This window comes from Sander vitreus, chromosome 8 (genome assembly GCF_031162955.1).
Source record: "Sander vitreus isolate 19-12246 chromosome 8, sanVit1, whole genome shotgun sequence".
In the NCBI taxonomy this organism is placed as follows: Eukaryota; Metazoa; Chordata; class Actinopteri; order Perciformes; family Percidae; genus Sander; species Sander vitreus.
Window position 1 is genome coordinate 23,442,527 of NC_135862.1, and position 17,305 is coordinate 23,459,831.

The following is a 17,305-nucleotide window of genomic DNA, read 5'->3' on the forward strand; positions in this document are numbered from 1 at the left end:
TTTTCAGGGTTATGGTTCAGTCAGGGAAAGTGGATAGAGAAAGAGAGAAGAAAGAAGACAAACAAGGCATTGAGAGAATAAGACCGCGGCAAGTGGACTCCAGTGAACCAATGAGATAAAAATCTCCTAAATCCAAAAAAAGGCTTTGGGGCTTTGAGTTGAGAGGCTTGCAGAGTTTGACACATATGGCGCATTTTTGACAATATGTATTGTTGTAATCCTTCTCAAACACATGATGTGATAGATCTCTGTAGATGCAGCAGTTATAGAAAGTTCACTTAAAGTCCACTACAGTATATACTGCTGAGACAAGGTCCAAAACAATCACCGGGCAGGAATAGAGTGTATGTTATTACTGAGTTGAAGGAAAGAGACACAGTTCTCACTATTGCCAGAACAGTTAATAGGTTTTATAAACTTTCCTTCACCCACTATTCGTCTGTGATCACTCATTTTGAGTTTGAATGAAGGGTAGAACACAGCACAAGCACTCTCGTTGACCTGTCTTTGTGTCTCGGTTGCCAGACAACTGTTTGGCCGTAGAAACGGTGACTTCATTGAGAATAACATGTTGCTAATAAGCCAAGAATTATGCCCTGTAGTTGTGGTGCAAAAAAGTTAAAGTGATAGCTAACAAGCTAATGAGAGTACACATTAATAACCTTTGAGTGTTCATCTCTCTCTCCTTTGGCTAGGTGTAGAGGAAAGTGGCAGCTAGTCCTGATACGTAGAAACACACAGTATGTAGCAACAGTTTGTGTGATCAGAAACCAGTATCTGAGAGCTTTTATATCTGCTGTTTTGGTAACTAACATTAATTCTGAATAATTAAAGTAATACTTTGACATTTTTGGAAATATGCTTTTTTTTGCCAAGAGTTAGATGAGAAGATTGATACCACTTTCATGTCTGTACGGTAAACATGAAGCTACCTCCAGCAGCCAGCTTCGACGTCGCACTGACCGCTACAAGAAATCATTCCTGCCACATTCCATAAAAATGTACAACAATTCACAACTGTGTGTGTGTATATTACCTCACACATTACAATATTGCACTAGTATGCTACTTGCACACTGGTCACTTCATATTTAATATCTAATATTATACTTTTTTTTAAATTTTGTGATATAGACTATGTATGTAGGTTGTACATTTTATTCTACACTTGTATATACATGTACATTCTTGTTCATTCATCTAATATTTTTCAGTAGTTGTTCTGTCATTTTATCCTTGCTATCTTATTTTATTTCATCTTATTTTTATCTTATTTATTATTTCTAGTATATTTCTTGTATTTTTGGTTTGTGTGTGAGTGAGTATGTGTGTTGTGTATGTCCTTGGTAACTTGCTACTTGTAACAGAGTAATTTCCCAATTTGGGATTAATAAAGTCTGTCTGTCAGTCAGTCAGTCAGTTAGCTTAGCATAAAGCTAGCCTGGCTCTGTCAAACGATAACAAAATCTGCCTACCAACACTTCTAAAGCTCATTAATTAACATGTTATACATCTACAAAAACTGAAACTTGTCCTGTTCTTGAGGTTGCCGGGAAACTAGCTGAGAAGTTATTGAGTTACTGATGCTTTACCATTCATCCTTTGTGTAATTTGATATGTGTTACATGTTTTGGAACATTGCAATATAAATCCCATATCTGAAACACTGTTCCTACTGTGGTTTTTACTCAAAAAAGTGTTTTACTAAACAAAGACAAACATAGTTTCTAGGCTGTAAAAACCTGGAGGACTTCCGACAGATCTAGCTCATTCCACAATGCAACCCACACTATATTTTGAGAAAATGAACGCAGACTTTTGGGGGCAATGTGGAAAAGCATTTATATTTTACTATACATGCTTTTATCAAACATAGACACAATTCAAGATCTGATTTTCTTTTTATTAAATATTAAAGATTAAGAGTTTTTTGGGCATTTTAGGCCTTTAATTGACAGGAAGCTGAAGACACGAAAGGGGAGAGAGAGGGGGAATGGCATGCAGCAAAGGAACACGGGTCAGAATTGAACCTGCGGCCGCTGCGGTAAGGACTAAGCCTTTGTACACGAGGCGCACCCTCAACCAGGTGAGCTTCCAGGGTGCCCCTAAGACCTGCTTTTAAATAATAATACTTTTGTTTCTCAAGAATGGAGATAAAATATGTGAGATAAGTAATGACAAGAAAAGATTCCATTTACTGATGGGATGCAAGACAAGTTATGACAGCTTTGGTAGGAAGAGAAACAAAGTGTGCATTTTAACATGGGCAGTAATGGAAAGACTGTAGCGTGGAGCTATGGTGCTGCCCACTGACAGGCGCCTGGCAGCAGAGAGAGGAGAGAGAGACTCCTGACAGATTTCTCCCAGAGCACAGAAGACACAAAAGACTGCGGGTGTTTTGATGCACTGCTGATACTTTTGTAGAACCTTTACACAATAAAAGTTGAAAAGGATGTAGACAGTAAAGAAGAACCAAAAAATAACCTACCTAACTACAGCATGGGGACAAGGGCATAAAGCTCATGACTGATTATGCTCTTATTTCAATTGACAACTAAACAGACCTAAAAACTTAGATGCTAGTGGATAAACTCACCATTCCCTGTCATACTGGCATGAAAACAGTGGCTTGTTTTTCATGTCATATCATGTCTTGCCTGGGGATGAAAGAGCAATATTCATGGAGAGACGAGGAGGTGGATACAGTGATGGGGTGTTTTATTTTCTACGTTGAATTATACATTAGCCAAAGTCTCTCCAGACCAGACATTACAGTCAGTAAGACAAATGAGCCCAATATCCATGGGAATTACTGGCGTGATGCAGTCTGTGCATTTGCAGCGATGCCCTGTGTGCTCTAATTCCAGTTAGTCATACTAACAATCACTAGATTCAAATCAAGTCCAACTTACATGATATGAAGAATGTCCTAGGACGCCTCTTAAAACCCCACGTGTTTCCTCTGCAGCCACATGACTAAAACGTATGACATGCAGGTACTTTTCTCAACATAACGCTTACTGGATACAAGATAACAAAGGAATAACTTGCCTGACCTGAATACAAATAGAGATAAAATAGATGGTTTTGGACTAAGTGAGCACAACAGCACAGAGCTGACTGAACATCTAAACATTTGCTTTGATATGATTACACCAGTACAGCCAATGGCAGATTAAAAAAACCATCCAATGTTAAAATACATTAGCAGAATGTAATCTGACACATTCAACATTACTTGAATAGTCTAATACCAGTGTGGCAGAATTTTCAATGGATGTATGAATGAAATATGAATAGAAAAGTGCAATGAACATGAAAACTGTACTCTGGAGCTGCCAGACTGGGTGATCTTCAGGTCATTTCTCATCAGACATCAAAAATACGACATACTGAGAAATGGCTACATGCTTAAGGCTATTCAAATTCAAAACTACTTAAGTCAAAATTACCAAATATTATACTTTCCCAAAAATAACAAGCAGTGTCTGTGTAAGATTCAGTGTCACAGAGAGGCACTTGGTAAGACAGGGTAAAAGATAATGTAAGCACATACAAGTTAACAAGGACAAGGACACAATGAGTGTGGGTGACAGGACACTATGTAGCTTCCTTTTTAATGTTAAAATGGTACGTCATGTGTGGGATGGTGCTCTTTGGGAAGTGTCTGATCAAATCTGCATGATGACAAAAAAAAGCGTTGGCATGAAAGACATGAATAAACATACGAACATTAGCCTACTTATGGCTTTATATCCCCCGTAGTATTGGCCAGTGTTTTTTACGAATGGGAATAACATGAATGAGAATAATATTTTGTTATATGATGAGATCTTCTGGTTTACGAGAAGAGATACCCAATGAAAATTTGTGGCCATGTCTTTTCATCCTCATAAGAGAGGGAGAGCCTGGATGATCACCCTTCAATCATGACAGTTGACAGACATTGATGATGCTGTCGAGAGGATAAGAGGACAAAGAACGCAGCAGTTAAAGCATACCATGTCATCATGAGATAAAGGTTAATGCTGGTGTTTCCAGGTTTTTCATATCCACAAATATGCATAAGCTCTTGGAATTGAGGTGCAAAAAAACCCAAAAAACTGACATGGCCATATGGTGGCTGGCAAAAGGCGAGGACCATGTAAATTGCTAGAAAAGACCACCAAACACACACCTTCGTCTTAATCTGGGATCTTAAAATGTGTGATGGGAGGATAAAAGAAAATGTGTACATGTTAATGATAAAGAGCAAAGTAAATGAGGTAAATAACCATAAGAAAAAATGAAAAAAAGTGTTTGAAAAGGTAAAGGAAAACGCAGTGAAAAAGTGCACTGAGGCAAAAAATAAGACTCCATATGTCTGAGAGCTGCTGAACTAACGGTCAACCCTAAAAGGTGTTGAAGTGGTAAAGAAACAGAGAGAAAGCTGAATTCTTTCCAAAGTAAAAAGACACACACAATATACTTTAACAGCTGGCTCCAGGTCGCACGGGCCACTACTGATTTATATTGAGGAGGGAAAGCGGCATGCAGATGTTGAGAGGCCTGTGTGCGTATGTGTGTATGGTTGTGCATGAGTGAATAGACCCGTGAGTCTGTGGGGGTTGGAGGACATGGGTGTGTGTGAGAGGGCGAGTGTGTATGCATACATGGGTGTGTGTGCGTATTAATTGGTCAGCAGTTTGAGACTTGGTCTGGCAGGAGTGATAAAATGGGGCCATTAAAATCCTGCATTTAAATCCAACACCCATGCCTCTCCATAAAGTTGCCATTACTAATTATGGCGTGACTTTCTTCTCTTCTTTCTCCCACTCCCTCCATCACACCGTTTAATGGCCAACACTTTCCTTCATTCTGTCACATGGTGAAGCAAGAAATGTTTTCCATTAGGCTAGTGGAAAGGTCCTGTGTGTCACTGACAAATATCCAGATGACATTTAAGAAAATCACAAGTATTCTTTCATCTTATGTATCCATTAAAAAAAAAAAAAAAAAGTCATCACTCTGAAGAGAGTTTATTTGAAGTTAATTGAAGAAAAACATTGAGGCAGAGCGTATAAGTGAAAAAGTTCAGTCAGAGTGCAGGCTTGGTAACCTCTACTTATCCTAACAACTCAACAATCTTCTCATTAATTGACCTGCTGTTCGTGCATACACATTCAGTTGTTTCCATCCCCTTAGGAAAGGCACAGGTTATTCCTAACCTGTCCCTTTTGGTCTTTAATGCTGTTTATGTTCCGCCTTCCCGCAGCAATTCTCCCTAATTCCTTCACACGGGAAAGAAAGAGGAAAACACAGAGAGAGGAAGGGTTCTCTTTCTTTTTTTCGTGCAAAAGCATAACTTTCAGAGTGCGCTTGTGTATCTGATATTTCCACCCTTTTATTTCTATATAACAAGCGCTGCTAAACAAATACTTTCCCAAAAGAACAGCCCACCTTTGACCATGCAATCACAGCTTGGCACGGAACACAGAAGAAAGAGCTGTGCATCCACGCTATCTGCTCTTTAACAAATGAGTGCCTGGGTTTCTGCGGATTTATGTGAGCCCTGGGCTTATGCTGTTGTGGGCCGGTCACGGTAAATCTGCTATTTTTGTCAAGGTGTGAAATGTATTCCGCTGTTAAATCACACACAGGGGCCTTACTAAGACAGCGCAGCATACACACATGCACACATTCCTGCACACTATCTTGATTTGCTGCATGACTTTTATACGCTTCATTAAACTGTTTCTACAAGTACAAACCCCTTTTGATGGCCTCATGAGTAGTTGGCTGAGGGTGGTGGTGGTGGTGGTGGTGGGGGTGGGGGCAGAGAGAAGGATTTCAGACAATCACATAAACACTCTTCTGGATGATTTGAAAGAGAAATACCATGCGGTATAAAGAACCTTTAGTTTCAACGCCATTAATCTGACTTGGCAGTGCGAAAGACGATGTGTATATATTAGCAGCTTCCCCCTTTTCTTCCATTTTAAAAAGGGCCAATTCCCTGTGTGATGGTCAACCCTTCCACTGTCCACCCAGCAAAGCTGTAGACAGCTATGTGTCTCCTCTAATACAGACATCTTCAACAGGGTGAAGTGTGAAAGTGAAAATGAATGATTGCCAACTCTGCAGTTCCCCACAGTTCTACGGATGGCTTTATTGTCTTTCAGTTCATCACAGTCTGACCTGCAACTTCAATGTTTTGGCTCACTATCTCCACTCTCATTAAACCTGTTCTCAGCCATAGCAAGCAGCCATATTTAGTGTGAAAGTTTTGATAAACAGACTGTACACTACCTGGCCAGAACGGCAGGCAGACAAAGTTTGCGACAAGCTAGTGAACATATATAGTGGAGCATTTAGCAGCTAAAGAGACAGATATTCACCTTGGGAGTTGTGAAAACCAGAACAGAGCTAAAAGGCGAGTGAATATTGAACTTACATTCATCAAGTCGCCAGAAACATGACTCTAAATTAAAGCTGACGTTGCTCCCTGTCTGCTGGATGTGTAGGTTGTATGCTATCATTTTTTTCGCCACATGAACTTTAGAAGGTTATAATATGCTAATGGTGTGTTCACAATAAATGCAGGTTTGATTAGTTATTCCAACGACAATCATTTTTATTGTCCCTCTCGATGAGCATGAGATACAAACTAGAATTACACAGTTGTCTCATTGAAATCAATGAGGAGTGTGCAATAGTGGTATGAACACCATCCAGTTCCAGAACCCCAATCTCCACACTGTTGGTTACCTTCAAAGCATTACATGACCTTCCCCCCCCCCCTTACATTTCTGAGCTCCTTGTTTCTCACTCCACCACACGCCCACTCAGATCCTCGAACCTTGGTCTTTTATCCATTCCTCGCTCCAACTACAAAACCAAAGGTGATCGTGCCTTTGCCATTTTAGCTCCAACCCTCTGGAATCTTCTCCCTCAGTCTGTCAGGTCTGCTGAATCGCTGGACTGTTTTAAGCATCTTTTAAAAACCCACCTTTATAATTTAGCCTTTGTGTAAAGGGCTACACCCCAATTATGCTGTATTCTAAATATGATTTGTATTTTATAATTCATGTTTCTTTTTATTTATTCGTATGTATTGTGCATGTGTGTGAAGCCCTTTGTAATGATGTCTATGAAGTGTTGCTTACTTACTGTGTATCTCACCAACTCAGTCTGTTTGTCCTCTACAGAGGCTTTCCAAATAAAGTTTAATTTGTTTGCCACTGGGATGTGGCCGTCATGGGCCGTAATTGTGATTAGTCACACATGCACATCATCAGCAGAATAATCTTAACACACCCACATCAATGACCCACAACACCACACAGCAACAGTATAGTACTTTGGAGGCCTGCCACTAACAGGTCATTTCATACAGCCTGTGTGACCAGCTTCACCATTATCAAGCTAGACTGAAGGCCCAAGTGCCACCAGTTTACCTCTTAGAAGATGCCAGATAAGACAATGTGCCCATTCTCTCTCTCTCTCTCTCTCTCTCACTCACACTCTCTCTCACACACACACACACACACACACACACACACACACACAGTTCAGCATGGTGTTCCTCACATCACCCTGTCAACACCTTTCTTCAAACTGGCATCCAGGAGCAGCCACTCTGAATAACACTGAACAGACTGAAGGTTTGAGAGACACAAGAGAAACACAGAAAAGTAAGAGTATACTGTTTTATTGTTTCACTGCTCATTTGTCATTTTTTATTGTATCTCTTTGTGAAATATTTTAACTTTATTTTTATTCTATAGTTTTCTATTCTATAGTATTCTATTTGTTACTTGCTTTCTGGAGACATAGGCACAGAAGCATTTCACTGCTTGTTGTACTGTGTATGATTGTGTTTGTGACTAATACAAGTTGAAAAAAGAAAATAGAGTTATTAAAGAAAGTTTAGTACCAGTATATATACAAAGCCAGGAAGAAAGTAACAAGAACTAATAGGATGACAGAAATATACTGTATGTAGAGGAAATTAGCCAGAGGCACTCAGAAAGAGTTTGTGGGAGATAAAGATAGACTGGGAAAGAAGCAAGAAATGATTAACCTTCAGGGGGCAGAAATGAAAGTGCAGTTTTGTGAAGCAAGAGAGCAACTCCAGCAGTACTGCTGCTCCTCTGCTGATGATCATGGTCACCATGATGGTGATGACCTGGGGCTTGTTAAGAGATTCATTCCGCGCGCGCACAAACACACACACACACACACACACACACACACACACACACCTCTTTTTTCATCTGCCCTCCCACTCAAAGGACAGGCTCACACGAGGCGTGTGGGCTCTAGTTTGAAACTTCATCTAGAAATGAAGCCCCACTCATCTCTGAGCTTTGCCTGAGGTGCAGAACACAACTACTGAGAGAGAAATGGTGCAGAGGAGAGTGGAAGCGAACGGTAGGGAACACAAAAAGTTAGAGAAGAAGGAGTACAGAGCAAAGATACAGAGGGAGGAAAAAACAACGAGAAGCGCAGTGGGAGAGTAAGATGGAGGAGTGGGATGACAGATGGAGGAATGGAAAGAGAACAGAAGAGAAAAAGTTGCTCTAAAACCATTGGTAGGGAAATTCATTAGTAAAGGGCATTCATTGCATGCAGTTTTGATCAGATGAGACCATGGAAAAAGGAGGGAAATGCAAAGTAATGTACAGCAAAGGAGGGAAAGAGATTCTTTCTACTTCAAACGTTTCCCTTCAATTGTCGGCAGGTCAGCCACCACTCTGACACTGTTAAACACAGGGTACGAGTGAAAACTAAATGAAAATTGTCCTGCGAAAGGTGAAAGCTTTCCAAAGACACCATTTTCATATGCTAAGAGTCTGCCAGAATAAAACGACTGGGAGGGAAAAGAGATGCAGACGGAGAGGCAGAATAGAGGAAGTGAGCTCACGTGATCGGATGGGTCCACTTACCCCAACCTCCACGTGATCTGAGCCCTTGTCATCCTGCTTGTGGAGAATCTCAAAGTAGTATCGTCTGGATGAGATTAGGCTGAGGGAAGAGAGAGCTATTGTTAGATATTTGACGCTGATGGGAAAAAAAATATATAATCTATCTTCTAAAATAAGCCACAGCAGCTCCTTCCACCTTATAAAAACATACTGACTGTTATTGTGTGGAGGAGACCTACGAGAAATACATCTGTGAGCAACTTTGGGTCACTAACAATTAAAATGTATAACGGCGTTTAATGAGACTGCAGTGAAGTAAGGAAAACAGTTTGACTTTAAAAGCACAGAATAGTGATAAAAGCATTCAGTAAGTCAACTGGACCTGATTATTAGCCTAGAATACAAATTGGTGCTACAGGCAAGATGGCAAAAGAGACGGCAGTGAGCCGGGATATTATCAGCCTCGGGTCCTGAATAAAACGCTCCTTCTGAGACGGTGAAGAAGAAAATCAATGCTCCACATAAATCAACATTTTACACTCACACAGGCTCCAGTATTTGTCTAGAACTCCTGGTTAGACCGAGTAAAGATCTGATTTGAAGTTTTGCGTATATTATTCCACACACTGATGAAACACACAAACCAAGCGGGAATGCTTTTTCTTATCAAAAACCCATCTCGCATAATAGGCCAGCATCTGCTGCTGAATGAGAGACACCAGAGCACTGCTCCACACATCATCAACTCTCGCTCTCTCTCTCTCCCTCCCTCTCTCCCTCTCCCTCTCTCTCCCTCTCCCTCTCTAATTCAAATGCTTTATTGGCATGAATGTCAGAAATAACAATATTGCCAAAGCATCAAGGATAATAATGTGAGAAGAAATACATACATACAATTCATTGAGTAAACTAAAATATATACATTTAAAAAAAAAAAACATCTCTCTCTCTCTCTCTCTCTCTCTCTCTCTCTCTCTCTCTCTCTAATTCAAATGCTTTATTGGCATGAATGTCAGAAATAACAATATTGCCAAAGCATCAAGGATAATAATGTGAGAAGAAATACATACATACAATTCATTGAGTAAACTAAAATATATACATTTAAAAAATAAAAACATCTCTCTCTCTCTCTCTCTCTCTCTCTGCATAAAATGTGAAAAGTGTATAAGTGTATAAATGCATTCAAAATTCATTTAAGGATAAAATGGCCCTGTATCTGATCAAATATAATTGCTACAAATAAGATCATGTTCATTCTGTTTTCCACAGCAGGGTAATTTGTGAAGCATTTGCTATTCTGAACTTTGGAGTCATTCGGCCACTCCATTTTCACGTGCTCTGAAATTCAATAAGATATGTTTTTTTACTGTTCACTTTGTCTTTGTTTATGTTTTCTTTCCTCTTTCTGTGATGGTCCCCTTTCTCCCTCCTGTCTGTATCCTGAAACAAACACAAGTTCATCTTCTTTGATGAAGTCTGTGTTTTGAATTGAAAATAGCTCCATGGAAATGGGAGATAACATGAAACAAAGTCAAGCCAAGCAAACAGAGAAACGTTTGTTGCGTGATGTTATCCTTGTTCTAGAGTATGTGCATGCTTATCAGTTTAAATCATTTTTACAATAACAAAAGTGACAGCTGCCTATTTAACAAGTTGCCAGAGCCTAAGGTGATATGGTAAAGTTGCTTGTTTTGTCCAACCAACAGTAGAAAAACCCAAAGAGCCAAGCAGAAAAAGGCATTTGAAAATCCAGAGCGGGCGAAGGTTTCATATCGACTTGATTAATGACAAACTGTTTCAGCACTACCAGATATACTGTACCAGCCTGGTCTTTCACGATAAGGACTGGCAAATTACAGTTACAGCGTAGACTTATTTAGCAGTGCATTTGTGTGTGTGTGTGTGTTTCCGTTCCTGATGTGGTTGACCCACTTGAAAGGGAAGGACAAAGGCTGAAGGCGGGACGGTCACGTGTTGCATCATCCGGATGCCCAGCGTTCTGTAACCAATAAATCATTGCAGGTGCAGGAGAGCAGTGACAGTGTGCTAAGGTCACTCTCTCATGAATAGGGAACATCTCTCTGCGTGCAGCTGCTGAAATGGCACTCAGCAAACCTAAGTGCCACTTTCAGCTCCTGGCACCCTGCATGCCCTTTCCCATATGATTCAAACATAACGCCATCCCAGACTTTGATCTGAGCCACACTTAAAAAAAGAAAGAAACTAATATATTTTGCATTCACCTCAGACAAAATGCAGTCAAAGGAGACATTCGATTAGATCAGATGAAACTTGAATGAATATAATGAATATGTGGGCAAATTAAGTAAACACAATCATCTCAACCAGAGAACTGAGGGCAGGATTTTATCTACAGTGAACTATATAGTAATCCAATCCAATCCAATTTAAAACAACCAGGTTGACCAAAGTGCTAGACTGACATGATTTCGGACAGATTATAAACACACGAGTAACAAAAACGAACATTTAAAACAAGTAACAAACAGGAAAATGAAAATGCAGAATACAACTCTCAAGCGGGTTTAAAGGCCAATGAATAAAAGTGAGTTTTAAGTCGTGATTTAAAAATGTGAAGGCTGGGGGCCAATCTGACATGCAGAGGCAATTCATTCCACAGCCTTGGGGCCACAACTGAAAATGCTCGATCTCCCCTATTTTTGAGCCGCGTTCTAGGGACAACAAAGACTAGCTGGTCAGCAGACCAGTGACTTAATGACTTCAGAGGAGTGTGCAGCTTCACATCACATGGAAATATTACTGTCAGACAAAACACAACTGGTTTGCAAAAAGAGGCATTTATTGCAGAATTGAATCTCACTGTTCCAATTCTTGCAAATTTTAGGTTGACATGCAAGTATCCTGAACTCAAAATATTTTTTGGCGTTCTCAGTTCCTGTCCCTGAGCAGACGACTGTAGATGGGTTTTAGGGATATTGGTACGTTTCCTGACCCTTCATTAGACCCCCCTGGGGGATAATCTAATGTCAGAGATGAGAGAATGCATTCTCAGTGTTTCAGAGTCAGGCTGACATACGACCGCAGACAAGGAGGACCACACACTTAAAATAAATAACAATCATACAGATAAACACACAAAAATGCATCCTCAACATAATATCACCTGGCAACATTTGAGGATCTCTTTCTTCTAGTCCCTTGCCACTCTTAGAAACTCAAAAATACACACTAACACACTGATTGGCAGCTCAGCCAACAGTTTACCTCTTAGAAGATGCCAGATAAGACAATGTCTCTCTCTCTCTCTCTCACTCACACACACACACACACACACAGTGGGTGGCACTATATTTGTGGGGACCCGTCATTGACATAATGCATTCCCTGCATACACCCCTTACCCTAACCTTAACCATCACAACTGAATGCCTAACCTTAACCCTTACCCTAACCTAATTCTAACCCTAATCCTAAAACCAAGTAAACCCTCAAACAGCCCTTTAAAGTTGTGGGGTCCAGCATTTTGGCCCCATAAAGCTGTCCCGACCCCACAGGTATACTGTATTCCTGGTTTTTGGACTCCACGAATATAGTTAAACAAGAACACACACACACACACACACACAATTTTATTTTTGGTTCATGTAATTTAGTTCTTCTGTGGAGGTAATTCTTTTTTTTAATTCACTGTCTGCAGGCTGCAGTTATCTGCTGATAGTAGTTTCCTTTTTTTAAGCTTTGCATGACTTGCTGTGTGAAGACAAATTTTTATATTTTTATATTTGGAAAATAAAAGACGGAAAGGAGCCGTGAAGATCTAAATAAAGATATGGTCAGAGACAAATGAGAAAGGTTTAAAGGAAATGCAGGTATTTAAAAAAAAAGAAGTGAATTTGACAAAATAAAATAGAAATACTTTTTGAAAATACAGTAGTATACTTCACTGAAAGAATGGAGATATAGGATAGAGGTGTTGCATAAATGTATGTTTGTGTGCGCACGCACTGGTCACACCAGTCTTCCTGTGATGGATGACAAGGCGGGCTCTGGTTGAAAGAGATGAAGAGACAGGCGGAAATGAAGATGAAGGAGGAGCGAGAAATAGCATGTGAACAGCAGAAACAGAGGGAATTATAAATGCTTTCTGTATCTGAAGGGAAAAAAAATACATTACAGCGACTATCACTGAGATGTGATTTGATACAGAACGCCACGCCAGAAGAAAAAAACAAACATAAAAGAGCAAGTGAAGGGCAAATGAGAGATGGAAGAGGAAGAATAGCTATTAGCGTGTGACTCAGAGGATGAGTAGAGGACACAAAACAAGAGTCTAATTGCCTGACAAATTGGAGTCTTTGTTTCCAGTTTCCCTTCATTGGGCTGAACGGATAGAGACAGACAAAGGAGCTTCACTGGGCTGGATGACACAAGACGGGACTGTTGGAGTTAAACAATATTCAGAGAGTATCGTCTTTGCTGGATTTGAAGTATGAAATATGTATTTGGCATGAATATACTGTATAGAGAGGGATTCTTTTTTCCTGCTGAGAGGCAAACTCCTTTCGCAAGCATCTTAAAGAAAATTATTGTGCTGTAAGTTTGTTTAAAGAAATATACAAAAGCCTGGGTGCACAGCACCCTGAAGACTGACAGACAGATTGACACACACACACACACACACACACACACACACACACACACAGTATTACTAACCTGTTTTGCAGTGAGCAGAGCTGAACTGGTAATGGAGACAGTAAACTTTATGCCCTTGATAAACACTCTTTCTCTAACTTTCCCTTCATCTCACCTATCTGCCTGCCGGCTACAGCAATATCCTGATTCTACTTGTTCAGTATCGCCTCTCTTTTTCCAACTAAATTTCTCATTAATGCTATCTGACTGTCATCCTGTCCCCGTCTCTCTCTCTTGGCAAATTTCTCCCTCTCCAATACCCACAGGTGGCCTTTAAATAAAAAACTGTGCTCGGCGAGTGCTATCCTCTCAACTACATTAATGATACCAGTGTTTAGAGCTGCCCCAAGGAGACGCACAAACTTCACTTTTCTCCCCTCGCGCTCGCTCTCCCCTCTTCACTCCATTTCTCATGCATTCCTCTAATCCATCAGAGAGCTATCACGCTGCTCTTCCCTGCAGCCTCAATAAATCTTCTTTCTTCCATCCCTCCCTCTGCTCTCCTTCATCCCTTGCTCTTTCCTCCCTCTCTTCTCCTGTATCCGTTGCTTCTCTCCAACACTGCTCTTCTCCCCTATCTACCACGTCCAATTCCCCCATATGTAATTATCTAATATAGCGTTACAGCATTACTATCTCCAATGATTTTTCTTCTCTACGCCTCCAATTCACCCCTTCCTCACTTTGATTATATATTAACGCTCCTTCTCTGCTACTGGCCAGAATGCGTGGATATGTGAAGAAATAAAAAAAAGAAAAAAAGAATGTAGCATCTCACAATGCCTTGCTCTCCTGGGGTTTGTGTATTTGTGCCACACTGAGAAGCATATGCTTTTTTCATCGCAGCAAGTGTGACAACAATTATTACATTACATAATGGTCAAACAATACTGCTACTGAGGATTTATCTACAGGAGAAATGTAAAAGGGTACACAATTAACAGTGCATTAGCAAGTAGGGAGGAATAAGGGACAAGGCTAGCAAGATTTTTCTGATTGTCGACAAATCCCATTAAAAGGCAAAAACCCACAGTGTACTGATCCACCTAACAAGTATTGTCTGCGTGTCCAAAGCCTGATAAAAAGCCTACTCTTATGAGCCATAGAGCTCCAGGGACGTCCAAAAAACCACATCAATGAGCTGAATTGTTGCACCAGCTGGAATGATCGTTCACTATGATACATGGGAAATGTAGTTTATTTCGAGCCAATCCAACATACAGTACACAGTGGTGCCTTAAACACTCACTAGTGTAAATACACTATTTATTCCTATTGCTCAAAATTACAGTTCCCAGCTTTTTAATGAAATTACTGGGCCTTTAAAAAAATTGAAACTATATGTTTGTGACCAACTTTATTTATTTTTTAAAGATTTAAAATGCATGTCTTCATTAATAATGAGTGTGTGTAGCACCAAGCCCATTCATTACTATGATGAAAGTGGAAGTGTTTACAGCTGTTACCCGAAGGCAGGGTAAAAAACATGAGATAATCGTTTAAGTACCGTATGGGGATAACGGTGCACACTTTGACACTCTGACCTGGATGCATTGATTATAGTGTTTCACTCGGTTGCACGCACTGAATGAGACATAAATAGTTGTGCAATGAAGAATGAGAGCTTGAGAGAGAAGTTCAAACCCTGCTTGATTCCTCACCTACGCACACCTGGCCAATCATAAAGTGGCTGTGAATGTCAGATTGTTGTTTTTTGTAAAGTGACTTTAACTGTCAGATGCAGCAAAGTTACTTTCCAAACAGATTACACATCCGTTCCCGTCCTGCTCAGAATCTAATTTCTGTTTCCTCAGACTGAGCTGACCCTCCATCATCATTACTGTCTCTAATCACGTTTGGCCCGAAGCAGCCTTGTGTTACCGTTTGGTGGTACTCATGCATTACTGCCAATCAGATGTCCGCTACCACAGTCTTTCATAGCTCAAGAGATGTGCATCAACACCCTAAAGACATTCAGATGAAACATAAGCCACCACACACATGAGCACAGAGAGACGCACACACTCAAACATAGATTTGTGTCTCAGCAGGCTCCCATCACTCATAGAAACAGATGGAGGAGTGAAGGCCTGAGGGACCAAAGTGGGACAGAAAAGTCACTGCAGCTTGCTGGCAAACAGCTTCATTCTAATTCAACTGCTACAGTCTATCAACCAATTACCTTAAACGGAGAGAGGCTGGTGTTCATACTCAAACACAATCAGAGATATGTCTGCACACAAAGACAGAAACATGCAGACATTCACTCAGATCTAAGTAAATATATTCATATATATGAGACAGTGCAGGTGCTTGCTGTAGAGCAGGTGCAACATTAAGCTTGTCTCCGCGCTCAATCAGTATTACTATGATGCCATGAGCAGAAGTACTATACTTTCCTCTCTCTAAATGCTTGAGTCTCCATGCCAGCTAATAGCCAGCAGTGCTTAAATGATTCAATTATAGATACTGAGTGATCCCATAGTGAAATAACTGGTCATTCTCCACTAGGTTTCGTTCATTGTTGCACGGTTAACTCTCCCCTTCCAACTATAATCGGTCTTTGGAGGTTTTCTGTTAAGTCATGTGTATAGAAAACAAATGGGAGCGTTTGCAGTGTGTAAAAGCACAACAACCAAAGGGAAAGAAGTCAGAAAAAGGGGAGGATGTTATGAAAAGAAAGAAGGGCCTAAAATTAAGAAGGCACATACAAACAATCGCACACAGAGAAGGAAGAACACACATCAACGCCCACGTGTCTGTGGAGGACTGGGTGTAAATGTCATTCCCAGCAGTTTGTGAAATGAAAGCTGCTCTTTCGAAATGCCAGCTGTGGCATCTCAGATAACCTTAGAATCCTCTTCTGCCATCCTCCACACTCGAAGGTCAGCAGCAGCCATTTTTAATTTCAATCATTACACCTGAAGTTAAAAATATTCAGTTTTGGAAACTCTTCTACAGAAGCACATGCAGAAATTGTTCATACTGTATGACGTTTGCTTTTTGCCTTATGGTTTTTGATTTAAACTTTTGATTGTATTCTAGCCATGCTGATGAGATCCAGCCAGCGCTCATTGGTCTCCAATATCTTTCAAACAGTATTCCTTCTAATCTTCGACTTACTGTCAATCACATCCCAGTCTCAGCTGCTCAAAAGGTTCTGAAATACTTAACGTCAAGCACGGCATCAATCTTAGCTCTGTATGCAACTCAGCACAGTTCAGTTTATAGAAGTTTAGCAAATGCCAATCTCCCCTGTGTTGTCTATACAGCCTGAGGCTCCAGCAGCTGTGTCAGAAAGCGTAGTAGTGTTGACAGGGTTATCTGGGTTCCTCATCACACTATTTCACTGTCACTCATCAAGCTGTTGTGACAGCACCTAGCAGGCACTGCCAAACTATCACTTCACAGGTATGAGGTGGAGACAACGAGTTAGACAGACATTAAGGAACACTTTCAATTTGACCCAGGCACTACTTTAAAAGTGAGGTTGTAGGTGCCATCGAAAAGAAGTAGCTTATTGCTACTTCTTACTTTGATTTAGTCTAGTTTGAATGTTTTAAGGACTGAATTGTTTAGACAACAAAATGCCAAAATAGAGTCCAAAGTGGCATCTCCAAATTGCATTTTATTGTCTCTGACCACCAGTCCGACACAAAAACATATTTCAATTTATTGTGATATAAAACAAAAAATAGCAGCAATCCTCATGTTTAAGAAGC

The 17,305-nt window shown here is 40.3% G+C and overlaps 1 protein-coding gene across 1 annotated transcript in view; it reads right to left on the reverse strand.

Moving 5' to 3' along the window:
- The window catches only part of b4galnt4a (beta-1,4-N-acetyl-galactosaminyl transferase 4a), a 141,999-nt gene that overhangs the window by 14,099 nt on the left and 110,595 nt on the right, over positions 1-17,305 (reverse strand). The window contains exon 8 of the mRNA XM_078256127.1: positions 8,928-9,006. Within this exon, the coding sequence (XP_078112253.1) occupies positions 8,928-9,006 (79 nt within the window). The remainder of the gene's footprint in view (positions 1-8,927; positions 9,007-17,305) is intronic.